Source organism: Nyctibius grandis, chromosome 10 (assembly GCF_013368605.1).
Source record: "Nyctibius grandis isolate bNycGra1 chromosome 10, bNycGra1.pri, whole genome shotgun sequence".
In the NCBI taxonomy this organism is placed as follows: Eukaryota; Metazoa; Chordata; class Aves; order Nyctibiiformes; family Nyctibiidae; genus Nyctibius; species Nyctibius grandis.
The window spans coordinates 29,949,366-29,966,498 of NC_090667.1; the positions used below are offsets into that span (position 1 = coordinate 29,949,366).

At 42.4% G+C, this 17,133-nt stretch overlaps 1 protein-coding gene across 5 annotated transcripts in view; it reads left to right on the plus strand.

Annotated features, from left to right (window-relative positions):
* Window positions 1-17,133, plus strand: part of MITF (melanocyte inducing transcription factor) — a 109,865-nt gene that overhangs the window by 73,521 nt on the left and 19,211 nt on the right. For 3 of the 5 annotated variants that reach the window (XM_068408697.1, XM_068408698.1, XM_068408702.1), the window contains exons 3-4: window positions 15,277-15,504; window positions 16,608-16,691. In XM_068408697.1, the coding sequence (XP_068264798.1) occupies window positions 15,277-15,504; window positions 16,608-16,691 (312 nt within the window). The remainder of the gene's footprint in view (window positions 1-15,276; window positions 15,505-16,607; window positions 16,692-17,133) is intronic. The other 2 variants (XM_068408700.1, XM_068408701.1) reach the window with 1 other exon arrangement.

A 17,133-nucleotide genomic window follows, 5' to 3' on the forward strand; every position in this document is an offset into this window, starting at 1 on the left:
AAACGTGTAAATTCCATTTATCTGCTTTGGTTAGAGGTGGCAGGCTGCGAGGACTGCGTCAGGTCTTGATGGCTCTGTGTGATCTGAGCACACAGCGTCTTGACGCTCCACTTTGGATGTGGAGTGAGGAATGTGCTGACTGCTGCGGGACCCAGGGAATAACTGTGAGAGGAACAGAATTAATCCAACTTTGCATTTTCTTCTCAAGTAGCTGCAACTCCAGATAACATGCCTGAATAGCTATCGCTGCCAGGTGTATATAAGCAACAGGCCACCAGATGGGGTAAGGCAGAAGCAGCTTTGGCTGGTACTCAACCAATTCCTTGTTTGTGCTCATTTTTATTTTTTGGGTACGGTTCCACAATACACTGACTGGCAGCAAAGGTGGCTGATGTCCCTTGCAGCCCTGGTAGTTGCTGCCCCCATGATTGTGCACTAATACGTGCGTTTGTGGGGCCACGCTAAAAATTGTGTGGGACTGCTGAGGCAGTTTGAGATTTAAAAAAAGGCCTATTTTTGGAAAAGTGACTTTTTTTTTTAAATTAGCGTAGTGGTTTTGATTGCATGGGTCAGTGTAGCCCTGCAAACAGCTGTACCTGTATAACTGAGGGGTAAGAGCAGTGAGCTGATGTGGCAGGGCAAGAACAAGCAGCCAGACACCAGCACCGGCACTTTCTCTGGCCAGCTCTGCCTTTAGTGTGGAGCAGCAATGCACTTTTGAAGTAAATTCCCAGTTGCCCTCGCTTATTACGTGTTAGCTTATTTTTGCTGAGTGCTATTGATGAGTACTAATTAGATTCGTGTCAGAGGAAATTAAATGAGAAGACCTCATGTTCTCCAGCCACTACTGGGAGCTCAGTCTGTGAGAGCAGACTAGGGCCGGTCCGACATCAACGGCTTGACATGCATATAGTGTTCTGAACCATTTCCCCACGGAGTCCCACGTCTTGCACCGGCTGCTTGAGGATGCACAGCTAGCTGTGGTGTCCTCGGGACCGGCTGCAACTATATCTGCTGTTGTCAAAACCCAGTTGTTTGCTATTGTGGATGGACTGGCATCTCCTCTGGCTCCTAGCAGATGCTAAAAAACCCCAAACTTTTACTTTTCCTCTGTTCAAACTTTATTTCATTTAAAATAAACTCCATTCAGTGTGACCTTATTTGCATTTTTGAAGCATTAATTTCTCTAAAAATATTTATTCCATCCTGTAAAGTAGTGATATGCTAAAATGGGTTTATACTTGAGCTTTATAAAAGGGTGAGGAAGGTGGGGAAGATTGAGTTAGGATCTGGTTAATCCACATGTAATATCTAATTACATCCATCTAACTCTAGCATCTGGTTGCCTTGAATTGTGTTATGTTCCCATACTATTTCTTGGGTAGCTAAAACTTTGTGTATATTATCAATGAGTGATGAGAGGAAAGTTGTAAAATACATGTCATATTGTTTGTATTTTTTCGGTGTTCAAAGGAGGTGCGTGATTTTTTACATAAATATGGCTTTAGTGGGAGCTACTGTGCCTGTTGCCCCTTGTGAACATAGTGCTGTTCTTCTAATAGCATTTGAAGGGTTACATTAGTGTGGGTCAAGTGCGGTTTAAAATAGGATTCTTCTGAGACCAAGCCTGGAGGCTCTGAATTTCTTTCTCAAAAGGCGTTTTGATCTTCTAACAAAACTATTACTTCTGAATTTCTTGGCAATTCTTATTTGCGACTAACCTTTGGAGAACTGGAATGATAACACGCACTCTTCTTTGTGCTTTGTGAATGTGTCTCTCCTGGTGAGTTGCTGGCTTGTGCTTTTTTGAAGTTCAGATGAAACGATTGAAAAGAGTTTTCTGTAAGCTGTTTGGGAAGGTGGACTTTGTCTGGTGCTGTGTAATAAAATGTGATTCCAGTCCTGCAGAAAGAGCCCTAACCCCAACCTTGGTAGGACTCCACGCAGTAGAGAATGGACTACAAGCTCTTGATTGCAGGCTGGAGGTCTTGTATGTGCTCCCATCCTGAAAATGCTGCTGTGCCCAGGGTATGTGTATATGCTGGAAGAGCATCACGGCAGAAGTTTAGACCATCTTTTTATATAACCAGTTTTTCACAGTCTTTAAGTTTTCATGATAAGCAACATGCTTGTGTAATATCTGTTGAGTAATGATCCTGGCTGCAGTTTTTTGTTACAACTGTGATATAAACAGAGCTGCTGACAGCTAACTCGGTTTTTGTCAAAGATTTCACCGGTTCAGGTGATGGCCCTGCAAGCGCCCCATCCTCTGGCCTGATCAAGGCTCATTTACATGGACAGGAGCTTCTCCTTTCACAGTGTAACCAATTATTTGCCTACCATATGTGAAATAACATGAGGAGAAGGGTTTTCAACAGCTCATCTCTGGAAGATGTGGAGGGGCAGGTGTGGGGAAGGTTACAAAAATGGCCGAGTGGATGTATGTTGTTTTTGTAAGTATAAAATAGATTGTGATGTTATGTCTGTATGTATGTAAGGCCCGAGATCTTAAAATGTTGGCATCCTTGTTTAATAAATGAGCCAATGCTAGTCTTGTTTTTTTCTGGGAGCCAGATGATAGCTCCTGTCTGACTGTTGTGGGGATAAGATCATGGGGCGTAGAGGTGAGGTCAAGCAACCTACTGGCCATTTGCCTTAAGTATGACTTAGTGTTGCAGAAGTATTACAGCAGCATTCCTTTGGCTAAGAAATAACTAAAACACGTTAAGTTTCATTGTGATTTCTGGGTTTAAAATTAGAGTGCAATAAACATACTTAATTTCTTACTGTTGTTACCTTTAATCTTCTGGCTACTGTGATATCTGCTGTAGCACCTACTTCATGAGTGAGATGTCAGGAAATAAAAGACATAATGTCGCTTAATGGAAGCGTCAGACATCAGCACTCTACTCCCTAGGAAGAGCCACCACCGTTCAAAAGTAACCCTGACAGCGCTGGCTTTCACTTTTGATGCTCTATGGCATCCATGTGGCCCCCTGGGTTAATTCTCCTCCAGAAGGGTGGCTTTGCCACCCTGTACCAGGAGCATACGCACCTTGGCAAGCCACAAAAGTCCCCCCAAAATCCCAGTTCTGGTATTTAGCAGAACGCTTCAGGTCGTAGCCAGTTGAGTTTGCATGAAGGTGACTTGGATTATCTTACATTAGCAAACATGATGATCAAGCACTCTGAGGTACTGAAACTGTTTTATTATAACTCAGTAGGTTTTAATACAGTCATAAATAACATCACAGCTCGTTGAGCAGAAGGATAAAAATGAAGGAGTTCGGTGGTAAGCCAGCTTGCATTTCCTTAACTTAAATGAAGTCAGCGATTTATTATTATTTTAGGCTGTGTCTAATGATCATATTAGTAGTGTGAATAAAATGGATGTATCTAGACTGCCTTATTCCTCTGCTTGTTCAAGCCTTCCATATTGGGGCTGACATGAGACATCACCGGGTATAGGCAAAGTGGTATAGAGGCCAGCTAAGTCTTTCGAGTTCTTTATTAACTGTGACATGTAGAAGCTCAGGGCGTGTTAACGGTGTAAAACTGTTTGGAATTAACAAAATCTTCATTCTCCTGCTAATGTTTTCTCATGGTGCTGTGTATTTGTCGTAAAGCGAATAGCCTCAAAACAGGCGTGTTCCAGAACAAGTGTCCTTTGTGCTGTAGCCAGTGTGTTGCCAAGTGGTTTGTTAAAATAAATGGCCCTTTCAGAATTATTTTCACTTTTATTTTTGGACTCTTCTTTAAAAGTTTTTGTAGCAAGGCTTTTCAGTAGATGCACAGGCCAAGCTGTTCCAGCACGCACTGAGTGGCACTGGTTGCGTTTGGTGGAGTTATTTTTGTTTTCACGTTTGGGTCGTGATTAGTGGCATGTTCTTGATATGTGCTTTGTAAGTGACCTTGAGAGCAGGCTGCCAGCCTCGCGGTCCCCATGGAATGATGTGCACAATGAGTGTAGCGGTCTTTCATCTCTATCATTTTTGGACTAAGTATGCAACAAGTGTAGACGTCTTTAGACAAGTATGCAACAAGACGTAGAGGTTGGACTAGGTGACCTTTAAAGGTCCCTTCCAACCCAAACTATTCTATGATGTCCTTATGTGCAGTGTGCCTCCAAAGCAGGGAGGTTTTTTCCCTTGAATATAATAATCCAAGAGTTGCATTTGAGTTTACAAATAGCTTTTATTTAAAAAAGAGAAGGATACAACTGTTCCTGTTCGTGGCTTTTGGGTGTTTGATGTATTTTGATCTAGTGTGGTCCTTACATCTCTCTCCCTGTCTTGTGTTTCAGTGCTGAATGTTGAATTTTTGTAAATAAATACTTCAGTAGCCCGCAGGCAATATTCTGAACACCAGTTCTTTCTCACAGGCTAGTGCTGTGGATTTGAAAGACTTTTAAATCAAACTCAGTTCTTGCTTAGCCCCAAAGATTACATTCCTCAACATTTGAAGTTATCTTGGCGCAAAACTGTCTCATGCTATAAAACCAAGCGACCTTTCACAAACCTCACAGTGACAAATGAGACCAGTGTTGAGGGTATGGGTTTTTAAAATTTATGAAAGTAACGGGTTGGGGTTTTTTTCCCTTTCTTATACTTTTTATTTACAGTTTGGGCAAAATAGCCTATGTGCATGACACATGTTAAGACAAGTCCATGCAGGGGCAAAGCAGATTTACTGCATTAAAATCTGCTTTTCGCATGAGGACGTGAAGCTTCTTGAATTTTATTTATTAAAGTCTGAACAAGCAAACAACCTCTCCCCTTCTGTGTGTGGGTAACTCCATGTCTCTAGGAAGTTGGTAATAAGGATTTTTATTTTAAAGTCCATGTGTGCTGTCTCTCCTGTTTTAAGCGTAGCTCTGGTTACTTTTTACTCAACATCTTGTGTAAAACTGATTTCTGTTTTTTCCTTTGTTCATTTTCTATGAAAGATGCCATTATTTTTACCCAGTTCCATTTGCATTCTTCACATTTGAGCAATGATGAGCAACCTGAGCAAAACCAGGTGTGGAGAAGGATGCCTCTTCTCACCTGTGGAAACTACCTCCTCAGGGCATTGCAGGACTTGAGGAAAAACTCATGTTCCTCCTTTTGTATAGCAAAGCATGTGCTGTCTTGGGTGTGAGCTCTAGAAATACACCCAGAATCTCTAACTCTTTTGTACATGTGAAGGTTGATGTCATTTAAGTAGTGGTCTGACCTGTCAAGGTCCTGCTGGGGAGAAGGGTCGTTATTCTGCACCTCTTCCCTGCCATGGGAAATGCAAGAGAGTGAAGTCATTAAAGACACCGGTTTTCCAGAGGCTTGCAGTGAACCAAAGACCTGGAAGTGAAATACTCTGTTGTGCAGGTCTAGCAGGGGTTACTGAGGGCTGGAATGGTGGCTGGGTTAGTAATGCCTGTGAAACGTAACTGATAGTCTTGCTCAGGCTCTAAATATGTGACTGCAAGTCAAGGTTGGCACTGGCTAACGCCATGCTTGGCAACCGTAGGAGGAAGATAAGGTTGGACAAATACTTTTACCTCTCTAAATTGACTCTTTCAAGGCGATAGTGAACTGTGTTACAGTGGTCTGGTAAATCTTGTGTGGCTTGGGCTGTAGGAAGGATGCATGACTGTGCTTGGGCTGTCAAAGGCTTTGCAAGCGGAAGGTGGGAGCAGAGATGGCTTCAGACTGTGTGTACTGGCTTTGGGCTCTTGAGCAGCTGAAACATCTAGTCCTGTGAGTCCTCTTGAGTTGACATCTCTACGCCGGGTCTTGCAGGAGAGCTTTTGGAAGCAACTTTGTCTATCTTTGACAGTTCCTGTAAGGAGGAGTCATTCGTGTCTTACTGTGAGCAATCTCAAACCCTCTAGTGCTGATGAAAGTGCTGCCCAGCTTCCTTGTGGGAGAGGAGGATGGCAGAAATGGATGTAAATACAAGGTGCCTGAATCAAGCTTTTTACCGTGGCAGTACCATAATTCAAACTTGCCTGTCAGATGCACTTGTGTGGCTGATATTGTTGCCTGTTAGTCATAAAATATTTACGCTCTGAAGCACCTGGGGTAGGTGAAATCATAGCAAAAGATTTATGTCTGACGTTTTATGGAGTCAATTACTTGTCTGTCCTAAAATGTTGCAATGCTTTTTGGTATCCTCTCAGTAACTGTGTAAAATAAAAATTTATGGCATGTGTGTTAGGAAGTAAACAGCTGAAATGCTGGTTTCCTAACAAAAAAATGCAGGAGTTCAAAGGACTGAATCCTGTCTGAAAGCCACACTTGTGGAATGGCAGCTAGCATGCCACTAACCTGCAGATTACATCAATTCCCATCGCCTTAAGCAAATTTGGCTAACCTCTCTTTAATTTCCTTAGCTACTGTTGTCATGTGCTTCTATAGCTAAAGCACAGTTTTTAAATACTAATCCGCAAAAACTTTGTTCTTTTTGTCTGCTTCATGTCTTCCCCTTGGATAAAAAGTCACGTTACGCAGAGGAATTTTTGGCGATGAGCAAAACAACCCCCAGTTGTATAAATCGTGTTCGTTCTGTACAATGCGCCTTTTCTTTTTCATAACTATTCATGCTTGAAGATGACTGTTGGATCCACGTAGGCTGCAATCGTGATGCCAGATCTTAAATAACTTTCTTGTACCTGCCTTGGTTTTCAAGTTCAGAGGGGTTTTTGGTTATTGTGCTAACTGATGTGGTTTCCTTGCGCTGGCTGTGTCCTAAGGTAAAATGCTGGTATCAACTCATCCTGCCCGTCATTCCCCAGTCAATACAAGTAACTCTTCACCTTTCTCCTGCTATTGAGCTTTCTGGTCAGTGTTCTTCTGGCCACTCTTCCTGGGTTATAGACTAAAAGAAAGGGGAGCAAATATGACCTAGCAAAGATGGAGGGAAGGGGAGAATGGCAACCGGAGAAGTTACTGGATAGATTTATCTATTACTAAATTCACAGTGGCTCTATGGGGAATGATATGTCCCAACCCAATCAAATTGATTTTAATTGCATTTCAAATGAAGTACCTGTTATATCACAACCCAATCAACTTAATTTTGATTGCATTTCAAATGAGGTAGCTGTTCCAGCCTGGAGGACTAGAAAGGCTTCAGAAAGCAAGAGAACTGGACTTCTCGTGCGAAGCTGCTTCAGGCCACTGACGTCCTTAGCGAGAAAAATGTGATCCCGTTGCTTAATGTTTGAATGCTGCATGTGGGAAAATGTCTTTGAGAATGAGTTAAAGCATTGTCTCGCTGGTTATTTGGGTTGCTCTGAGTTAGGTGGTAGGAGAGTTCTTCCTGGCATTGCGGTGAAACCCCTGATCAATATTTTAATGAAATAATTTAAAGTTTTTTATGGTCTCTAGGATTTTCAGGCTTAGTGGATCAAGCTGTGGTGAATATGACTTGCAGAATCTTGAACCTGGATTAGAAAACTCCAGGAGAATGAATCGCTCTTAATGCAAGAGGCACTGATTGATTATCTTTTTCATATGTCATTCTCAGATATTTTTTTTTCCACCTCCCTAGCCTGAAAGGATGGACGCCTATTTATACAGCTTTTTTTTTTTTATTCAAAGTCCTAGAAAACAATTTGTTGCTGCTGCTGTTGGTTTTTAATCCTTGAAAGTGATCACAGAATCACAGAATGTTAGGGATTGGAAGGGACCTCGAAAGATCATCTAGTCCAGTCCCCCTGCCGGAGCAGGATTACCTAGACCATATCACACAGGAACGCGTCCAGGCGGGTTTTGAATGTCTCCAGAGAAGGAGACTCCACCACCTCTCTGGGCAGCCTGTTCCAGTGTTCGGTCACCCTCACCGTAAAGAAGTTTTTCCTCAAATTTAAGTGGAACCTCCTGTGTTCCAGCTTGCACCCATTGCCCCTTGTCCTGTCAAGGGATGTCACTGAGAAGAGCCTGGCTCCATCCTCTTGACACTTGCCCTTTACATATTTATAAACATTGATGAGGTCACCCCTCAGTCTCCTCTTCTCCAAGCTAAAGAGACCCAGCTCCCTCAGCCTCTCCTCATAAGGGAGATGTTCCACTCCCTTAATCATCTTCGTGGCTCTGCGCTGGACTCTCTCTAGCAGTTCCCTGTCCTTCTTGAACTGAGGGGCCCAGAACTGGACACAATACTCCAGATGCGGCCTCACCAGGGCAGAGTAGAGGGGGAGGAGAACCTCTCTCGACCTGCTGACCACACCCCTTCTAATACACCCCAGGATGCCATTGGCCTTCTTGGCCACAAGGGCACACTGCTGGCTCATGGTCATCCTGTTGTCCACTAGGACCCCCAGGTCCCTTTCCCCTATGCTGGTCTCCAACAGCTCTGCCCCCAACTTGTACTGGTACATGGGGTTGTTCTTGCCCAGATGCAGGACTCTACACTTGCCCTTGTTATATTTCATTAAATTTCTCCCCGCCCAACTCTCCAGCCTGTCCAGGTCTCTCTGGATGGCAGCACAGCCTTATGGTGTGTCAGCCACTCCTCCCAGTTTGGTGTCATCAGCGAACTTGCTGACAGTGCACTCTATTCCCTCATCCAAGTCATTGATGAATATATTGAATAGTACTGGTCCCAGTACTGATCTTTGAGGTACTCCACTAGATACAGGCCTCCAACTGGACTCTGTCCCATTGACCACCACTCTCTGGCTTCTTTCCTTCAGCCAGTTCACAATCCAATGGGTTGAAACAGCTTTAATGGGTCGAAATAGCTTTAAAAAGCTGTTTTAAAAAAAGCAGTGATGGGTTGAAACAGCTTTAAAAAGCAGCTTTGAAGCCCTGGACTAGCGTGTTGAACAGGCTCTGCTGCAGTGGACCGAACTGAAACGTGTAGCCCTTACAAAACGCTTCAGTGGATGTGGGTTTGTATCGTTTTTCTTTGGGTACCATTAATTATTAAATGACACAGAATTTTAACCTTTCTTAAAAATCCCGTGACATTTAGCTGTCTAAGCAACACAAAGTTCTATTGAACCAAGAAAACTGACCAAAAAGTATTTTATTTGTAATTATAAACTGTAAGTCCTAAGGCAATTTACTTGAAACAAATGGTCTTTTTAATTAAAAAAAAAAAAAAAAAAAAAAGTAGTGGGGGTGGGGGGAAAAGCCTTCCTCCCCCTTGGTTAGCTGTCCTCCATAAATCTCTGATATGTCTCTGTGCCCAAGCCTGTCTCTGCTTAAATGAAGCATTAAGTGGTTTGGCTTTACTTTCACAGGAAGGTTCAGTGATGTTTTTGGTGAGAAGAATCTCTTTCTGTGTGGTTTGGGGAATGGGAATACGCTCCTTCCCCACTCGTGGGGGCCAGAGGAGCAGGGCAGCCCAGAGCTGCTGGCATGGTGCTGGCCTTTTGTCACTTGTGTTGCACCAACAGAGTATTTGGGGCATCTTCAGCTTTGCATGCACAGGCGTGAGGTCTCCACTACTTAACTCCATGTCCTGGTTCTTAGCAATTCATTTGGGTGGAGGAAAGCAAGGGAAGCTCTTTTGGCTGCACAAATTACTCCCATCTGAGCAGCTTGGCCTGAGCGTGGCAGAGGTTGATGGCCAAAAGCTCTGGAGTGGTGGTGGCCTTTGCCAGAGGGGGTGAGAGAGATGGGGGTTGTGATATCTGCCATGAAAAAAGGGGGAGATGAAAAGTGGGGAAGACCAAGAGGTGGCGAGGTCTCTCCTGGAGGGCGAGGAGACCCATGCAGGTGGGGCTTCCTGAGGTGGTGGGACATGGTCGCTGTTCTCAGGGTGGACAAGTCCTGCTCCCACATCTGGGTTTCAATTGTGGCTAATTTGGAACTAGCTTTGTTCTCCTCAAATTATTTTTTTTTCTACTTGGCCTGGTCGCCTTTGCTGCACTTCATGCGAATGTTCTAGGAGCATGAGTAAACCAGTAGTAGTCCGTCTGTCTGCAAAAGATTTGGTAATGAAATTGCACGTTAAATTGTTCAATAGTTATAAGACAGACCACAAGTGAGTAAAACAACTATTAAGTGCTTCAGAATCTCATAACTTTGGTATTTTATGGGGTATTTGGGGAGGGGTTTTGAGTTTTTTTTCTTATAATGAAGCACCTAAGGCTGTGATCACGCTGAAATAGATAAGGGTTTTTTTCGTATTTCTCCCTGGATGGTGAGAGAAGTTTGAAAGCAGTGGTACTTGGAGATGTGACTAGTAACACATTGTGATTTTAAGTAGTAACTGACGTGGCAAAACCAATAAAAGCCGTGTTCCACCTTGAAGAAATACTCTTAACACAAGATATGCTGGGTTTGTGCTTGCTTCCTGCAGTTACTCATTTCAAACAAATCAAACCAGCGCATGGACAAATCCATAGATATATAAATAACACCGTCCAACTAAGCCTAGTTACCTTCATCCAGAAGTACTGGTGGGTCAAAGCTTGATCCTACAGCAATTAACTTCCAGCTACGGTTGGACTCAATGAACTTAAAGGTCTTTTCCAACCTAAATGATTCTGTGAACTTGAAGCTTTCCTAGAGGAAAGCCACAGCTAATAACTGATTTTTATTCTGGTATAAATTCCCTGTTATTTTGATCATTAGCCATTTAGTTTCTGGATTATGCTGTGCAAAACGCATTGGCCAAGCCAATAGGCTTCCCCGCCGTGTATGTGCTCAAGAGTGAACTCTCCTGTGTGTCCCTACAAAAGGGATTTGGTCCGTGCGTACCCACTGGGAGCAGGGCTGCATTGCTCTGTTGCCACATAGCACTGTTCCAAGTTCTTGCAATCATTAGCAAGTTATTAGTAAATGAAGTCTGTGTGATTCCCAGCAAGGCTTGACAGCAGGAGCAAGTATCAGAAGTATTGTTTCAGTTTCTTGTGTTGGCTTCATACAGAGGAACTATTTGAGCCGTATGGTTTGTGTTTAAATTCCTCAGCCCCTGATCACTTTAACGGGAAACATTTTTAGTTTTTCGAATTGAAGGAAGTATGTGGGTCTGCTGAGGAGTCCTGTCACTGATGTGTAATATAATACAAGGATTTTGAAGAACGTGGTCTGAGGTACACCTAAAATTCCCGCTGATATGGTGTGTATGCTTAAAGCTAGTGAAAGCCATTGATTAAATGTTTGCTTGATTGACACTAGACCCAAGGGCTGGGAAAAATCTGCTCTACGTGTATGGGTTATTCTTGTTTCTGTGATGTGGAAGAAAATAGGCAGCTTCTCAGGAATTGTTTTCCCCCTAGTCAGATACTTGAACTGGATGTATGCACTGGAATTAGCAGTCAGATGTCAAGATTAGTGAAGATATGAGAAAGCCTGTCCCCTGCTTGAGATAACATTGTTCTCCAGGATAGTCCAAAGAACAAGGGGCGTGGCTCCATCCAAAACTCTTCAAGCCCAGCTCAGCCGTGGAGGGCCTAAGCTGGGTTCCGTACGGGTGCAGTCAAACTGAGTTCTTTGGACTGCTTTTCTCACTGCTTCAGCTCAAGAAGCAGCTTACTAGCTCAGTGGCAGCATGGCCAGAATGGATGGAGCTTGAATCACAGTCCCGTGAGACTCGTAGTGCAGGAGTACCTGATGCAGTGACCGTTCTAACTGTGCGTGGAGCCAGCCCATGGAGATCAGTGGAGATGCTGCTGAGCTGGCACTGGAGGCTGTGATATCATGAAACCAGTTCTGGGTCTCTACTTCTGAGACAGTGTTATTCTGTGTTACCCATGTAAGCAGAACCTTGATAACCAAGCAAATAGAAAATGCACGTGAATACAAATCTAAAGTACAGTCTTCCTCCAGGTGTTTCTTTGCTGAATCCAGGCTGTAGGCTGCCACTTTGCCATCCTTGATCTGTAGTTCCTTGTAGGCAAATTGTTCTGTTACTATGGTGTGATAAATTTAGCTGGATTTGCCATCTTGTCTTAAATAATTTCCAAAGTTCTGCAAATGGTACTTTTGTCACTTCTTGCTTGCAAGTACCAAAATGCTCAAAAAACAACATTCTACTCAGTTTAGTAATGTTACAGCAAAGCTTGGTTGAGATTCCTGGAGATAGATGGTTGGAGATCCAGAGGGTTCAGTTTCAAGTTGTTCCATTTTTCTGGCATGTCCTCATTCAAACGCATTTCTTAGGAAGTGTATCCAAACCAATAAATTATCATCTTGCACTTTGTGTCTCAAGAATTTGGAAGAACAACGAGAACTATTCTTCACCCCAAAGGCAAGAAGGGGCTGAGGACCAAAATTAGATCTTAGTTAAGTCAAAGCTTTTATTCATTGTTTCAAATTTGGGGTGGTGGAATTTCGTTTTAGGGTTTGTTTTGCAGCTCTTTGCTTGTGAGATGCTTTGTCAAAAAGACTGCTTTATGGCTTGTCTACAGGCTGACCGTGGCTGGTCCATCTTGAGACATTTGCCCAGGTAGGCACGTTTGGGCTTTCTGATGTAGAGATTGCAGAAAAGGATGCTCTAGGCCAAAGACAGAGTTAGTCTCAACAAAAAGCACTGAGTTCACAAAGGTAGTCCCCACCAGATTTCGATGATGGACTTCGTAGGGCAGCTCAAGAGGGCAGTAAATGACACAACGAAGAATCAAACTGAAGCTTCTCAGATGCCTTCTGTATATCCTGTTGGGCCTCACACTTGGACAGAGCGAGAGTAGTTGAAACTGGTGCGTCTGTCCAAGAAGGAACATGTGTGAAGCTGTTTCCATCCTGTGGGATCTCCTGTCCTTGTTTTACTGACGTGCAGGGTGGGAATAGTTATGCCACACCTATAACCTTTTTTTTTTTTTTATTTTTCCTCATCCCTCTCCTGGGAGCGTGGAGAGTGGGTAGGAGATGGGCGCAGAGAGGAGAGGCTTTGTTCTGTCCCATTGCCCTGGCAGGGTCGAGGGAGAACAGCCGGGGTGTCTGATGCCTCTGGAGGAAAAGAAACGCGCAGATTCTGTCAGACAAGTAGGGCTTGTTTCTAAAATAACATAATCAAAGATAAGTGTTATGAAAATAACTTGTTTACTGATAACTTTATCTACTTGAAAGATGAAAATTTAAGTGAAAAATAGACTTATCTGGGTAGCATAACTCTTACCACTGGTGATAAGAAAACTGATACTGCAGTTTGGGCATGACAAAGCAAGTGCTGTACTTATCACAGCAGACTTCTGCATGGTGTTGTCTTGCGATTTAGTGCAATAAATCAGATTAAACTCTCTAGAAGTGCTATCTCAAGTGCTCTTCCCTGTGCAGCAAGAGACTGGAAAATAATGCAAGTTGAGCAGATTTTGATGGCTGTGCTTGAGTACAAGCTTTTGTCAAGGAGTTGGAGAGAAAGAAAAAGTAAATTCTGGAAGGTGTAGGGACTGTGCACAGTACCATGACTGTGTACGAGTGCAGATAAGTGCATGTGGGACATGCTTGAGCCCATTGTCAACCATTCCTGAACTGGGAAGCCTCTTCCAGCTGTAGGCTGGGACAGAATGAATGGGCTCTGAAGCAGCAGGGAGGCTGAGGAGGTGGTGGAGCTTTTTCAAATCCTTCGTGTTCAGGTGCAGGTGCTGGGTGGACTGGTGGCTGCGTGGGCCGGGCGGTGGACTGCTGTGGTGGGACCGTGTAGCTGCGTGGGTTTGTCCAGTGCACCCCACTGCCAGGGAAAATGCGTTAGGCTCGTAGGGCATTTGTTCAGTTATTTCTTACTCTGTACTTGAAAACTTTTAACCTTACTGCTGAAGAAAAATACCATTGTCTATTAGTATGAGTGGAACGAAAGATGAATACCGAATTAGCCTTGAGCGAACTGTCAATCTGACTTTGATAGCCCATCACTTAAAAGGTCCTTTTATGTTTATGAAAAAGCATGACGTCAAAGCCAGGGGAAAAAAATAATACCAATACTCAGGGCTAAACTTGCATAGCTTCCAAGAGGAGCCCCTGTGTGAACTGTTTGTTTCTCTACATGCGTGGCTAATGAGCGTAGGTTACTATAAGTCCGAGCCGTGGCGTTCGAGTTCCTTCTGCTCTCTTGGGGTAGCTTGTTTGTGGTGCTTCCGTCCACGAATCCCTCAAACTGGAGTGGTGTAGAGCAAAGGATATTGCAGCCGCTTCTCTCGCAACCTATTAGTAGTATGCTGGAAATGCTTGAGTATAATCATTATCAGGTGAGTTGTTATTGCAGACTTACTTTAAAACCTGTTGCTAAGAAAGCTTATAGTATAGAGGAAATCGTTTCCCGCTGGTATCTAGTATGCTTTATTTAATTTATTCAACAAAAACAAGTGGGGAACCTATATGGTCACTTGTAACAGCAAAAGTCACTTTAATGGAACTTTTTTTAAAACAAAAAAAACTTCTCGCAGTATTATTGTATTTTGGTTTGTTTTCTACCTTCTGTTAAAAACATTAATGATCAAAGAAAGGTGACGAAGAGTTCCAGGATATGGTGAAAATTTTGCATGGCAAAAAAATTGCCTTTCTTCTCTTGCTTATTTAGGGTGCACAAGAATAGTTAAGTATGAGGTTTTTCATATTTTGCATCTAAAAAATTTCGAAGTACTGAAAAGCTTATCTTAAATACCAAAATAGCTGTTGCTGAGGACAGTGATTGATCTGAACTGAAACACTTCTTTTCTTGCATCTTATTTGCATGATGTGTTTATAAACAGGCTGTCTATTTGTATATGATTTAAGCCATATATCCGAGATATAATTTGTAGACAAAAAATGGTGTATTCCTTTCTTTAACCAGTGTGTTAAATAAAAAAAAAAAATGGAAAAAAAAAAAATAAAAAAAAAAGAAAAAAGAAAAAAAAAAAACACGAAAAAACCAACAACAAACCTTTTGATCTCTCTGTTACTTGACATCTGATAGAGGAGAGCAATCCCTACTGTTTGGTTTTAATTGGTAGCTACTAACAAGTAAAATGAGTCCTGCAGTGCAACTTGTTTCTCCATATTTTAGTGAAAACTAAATGTCACGTAGCTGAAGCTCTGAACGGAGAATCGTCTGTTCTGGAGTATCTGTATAAACTGGAAAACCTGAGCATTGGTCTTAAGTGAGAAGTCTCATGTTGTAGCAAAACAAGTGGAACTTCTTGGTTTACCGTTAATAAGTCAATTATTGAAGCACTAGCTCATAAACTGACTTCTTGCCACCAAATGTGAGTTGGTGAAGTGCTGTTGACTTCCTTGGAGCTGCACAGGTTTGTACTTCAAGTCAAATGCTTGGCTGGGGTATATGTCACCGATGTACAGCTGAAATCGATAGCACCTATAATGATGTTGTAAAACAATAAAGCGCTTTTTAAATTGTGTCCTACAGGTGCAGACTCACCTTGAGAATCCAACCAAGTACCATATTCAGCAAGCCCAGCGGCAGCAGGTAAAGCAGTACCTCTCTACCACTCTAGCAAACAAACATGCCAACCAAGCCCTGAGCTTGCCATGTCCAAACCAGCCCGGTGATCACGTCATGCCTCCTGGAACTGGAAGCAGCGCGCCCAACAGTCCGATGGCTATGCTTACCCTTAACTCCAACTGTGAGAAAGAGGTAATACGCTCTCACTGTGCATGTTCTTCAGTAAAATGGAATTGCAGTCTTTCTGGTTTTAAACCATATTTACTCATTGTTAAGATGTTTATCTTCTTTTCTGAACTGTTCACTTTGAAAATGCAGCTGCTGCCTCTGTGTCTGCCTGATTAATGCAGATTTGCATAGAACATTTTGGCAAAAAAAACTGTGTCCCTCTAACTTCCTCTTTTTGAACTATTTTAGCTAGTTTATGGTTATTAAAACTACTCCCCCCCCCCTTTCTTGATGCACGCAATGAATAGTTGACCTTTGGAGAGTACAAAGCAGTTTTGTAAGCTGTAGCTTTCTGGAATAATGTTATTTGTGGCTCATTCGTGTAGAAAGAGCAAAGAGCATAGCAAAAATAACGGAAAAACACAAAGCTTTTTGAGATATGTTAGGTATTTTTACAGTAAAATTTGAGCAAGTCTCTTGCTTAGCTGGAAGGCCAGATTATCCCAGCTATGATACCCTAAAATGTTACTGATTGCTCTTTCATGATGAGCTCCGTGCTGCAAACGTTAAGACTATGCCTAGAAGTCCTTCACAACCATGTCTTAATCTTTGCTGGCAAAAGCTTAGTTGGATGTTGCATGTGTGCTCAGGTGCCAAAGGAAGATGATTTGAAAGATGTTAACAAGTGTAAGAATCTTGTCAATATTTTTGTAACATAACAAATGGGAGACAATGGTAGAGCTCTTGGTGTCCCCATGTCCTCCCCCCTCAAGCCTTTGTGCCAGATTTTTAATACAGATGCACTCTGTGAGGAAAATGTTATGCTACTTTGAGAAAAAGTTATTACAGAACGTATTTTGCACATGTAAGAGAAATTACTTGTGCTCCATAGCTTCAAAAGAAATGAAAATAAAATAGTTCTGTCCTATTGTCCCAGTTGTACCCAAATCTTTTTTTTCCTCAAGATATTTACAGCTTCACTTTGCTGTGTCATCAGGCACATGTGTGCATGACACTGTTTCAATCGTGCTCTTTTTGGGACTGAGACTGTGCCATGAACTCAGATCCATGCTTTGCTTTTTCTTTTTTTTTTTTTTCCTTCTTTTTTTTCCTTTTTATTTCTGCAGGGATTTTATAAATTTGAAGAGCAAAGCAGGGTTGAGAGTGAGTGCCCGGCTCTGAATACACACTCACGAGCATCATGCATGCAGGTACTGGATGACACAGGAGTTGGAGCACAGGTCCCTTTTCTAATGAGCATGTTTCTTTGAAGTTATGTTGAATAATAAACTTGCCCCACAGTTGAATATAAGATGAATTTAAGGAACAAAACAAGTTGTTTATTAGCATTGGTATCAGAAGTGCATTAAGACATGCGAAGGGAGCTAGTGCTTTCCTGGCACTGTAACACTATAGCAGAGGAACATATCAACCATGCTTTAAGGTCTCACTTCAGGAAATCTTTTCTAATGCAGTTTTACTGAGACTGCATGTATGTGTTCTTGTTCTGATAGTTTCTAAGACCACATTTCTATGCAGATCATGCTTGCATTTAAAAAAAGTATATGAGAAGGCTTTAATTCATCTGTCGTAATTCATCCTTGGTAGTCATCCTTTTTTTTTTTTTTTTCCCTTTTTAAAGTAAGGTGTTTT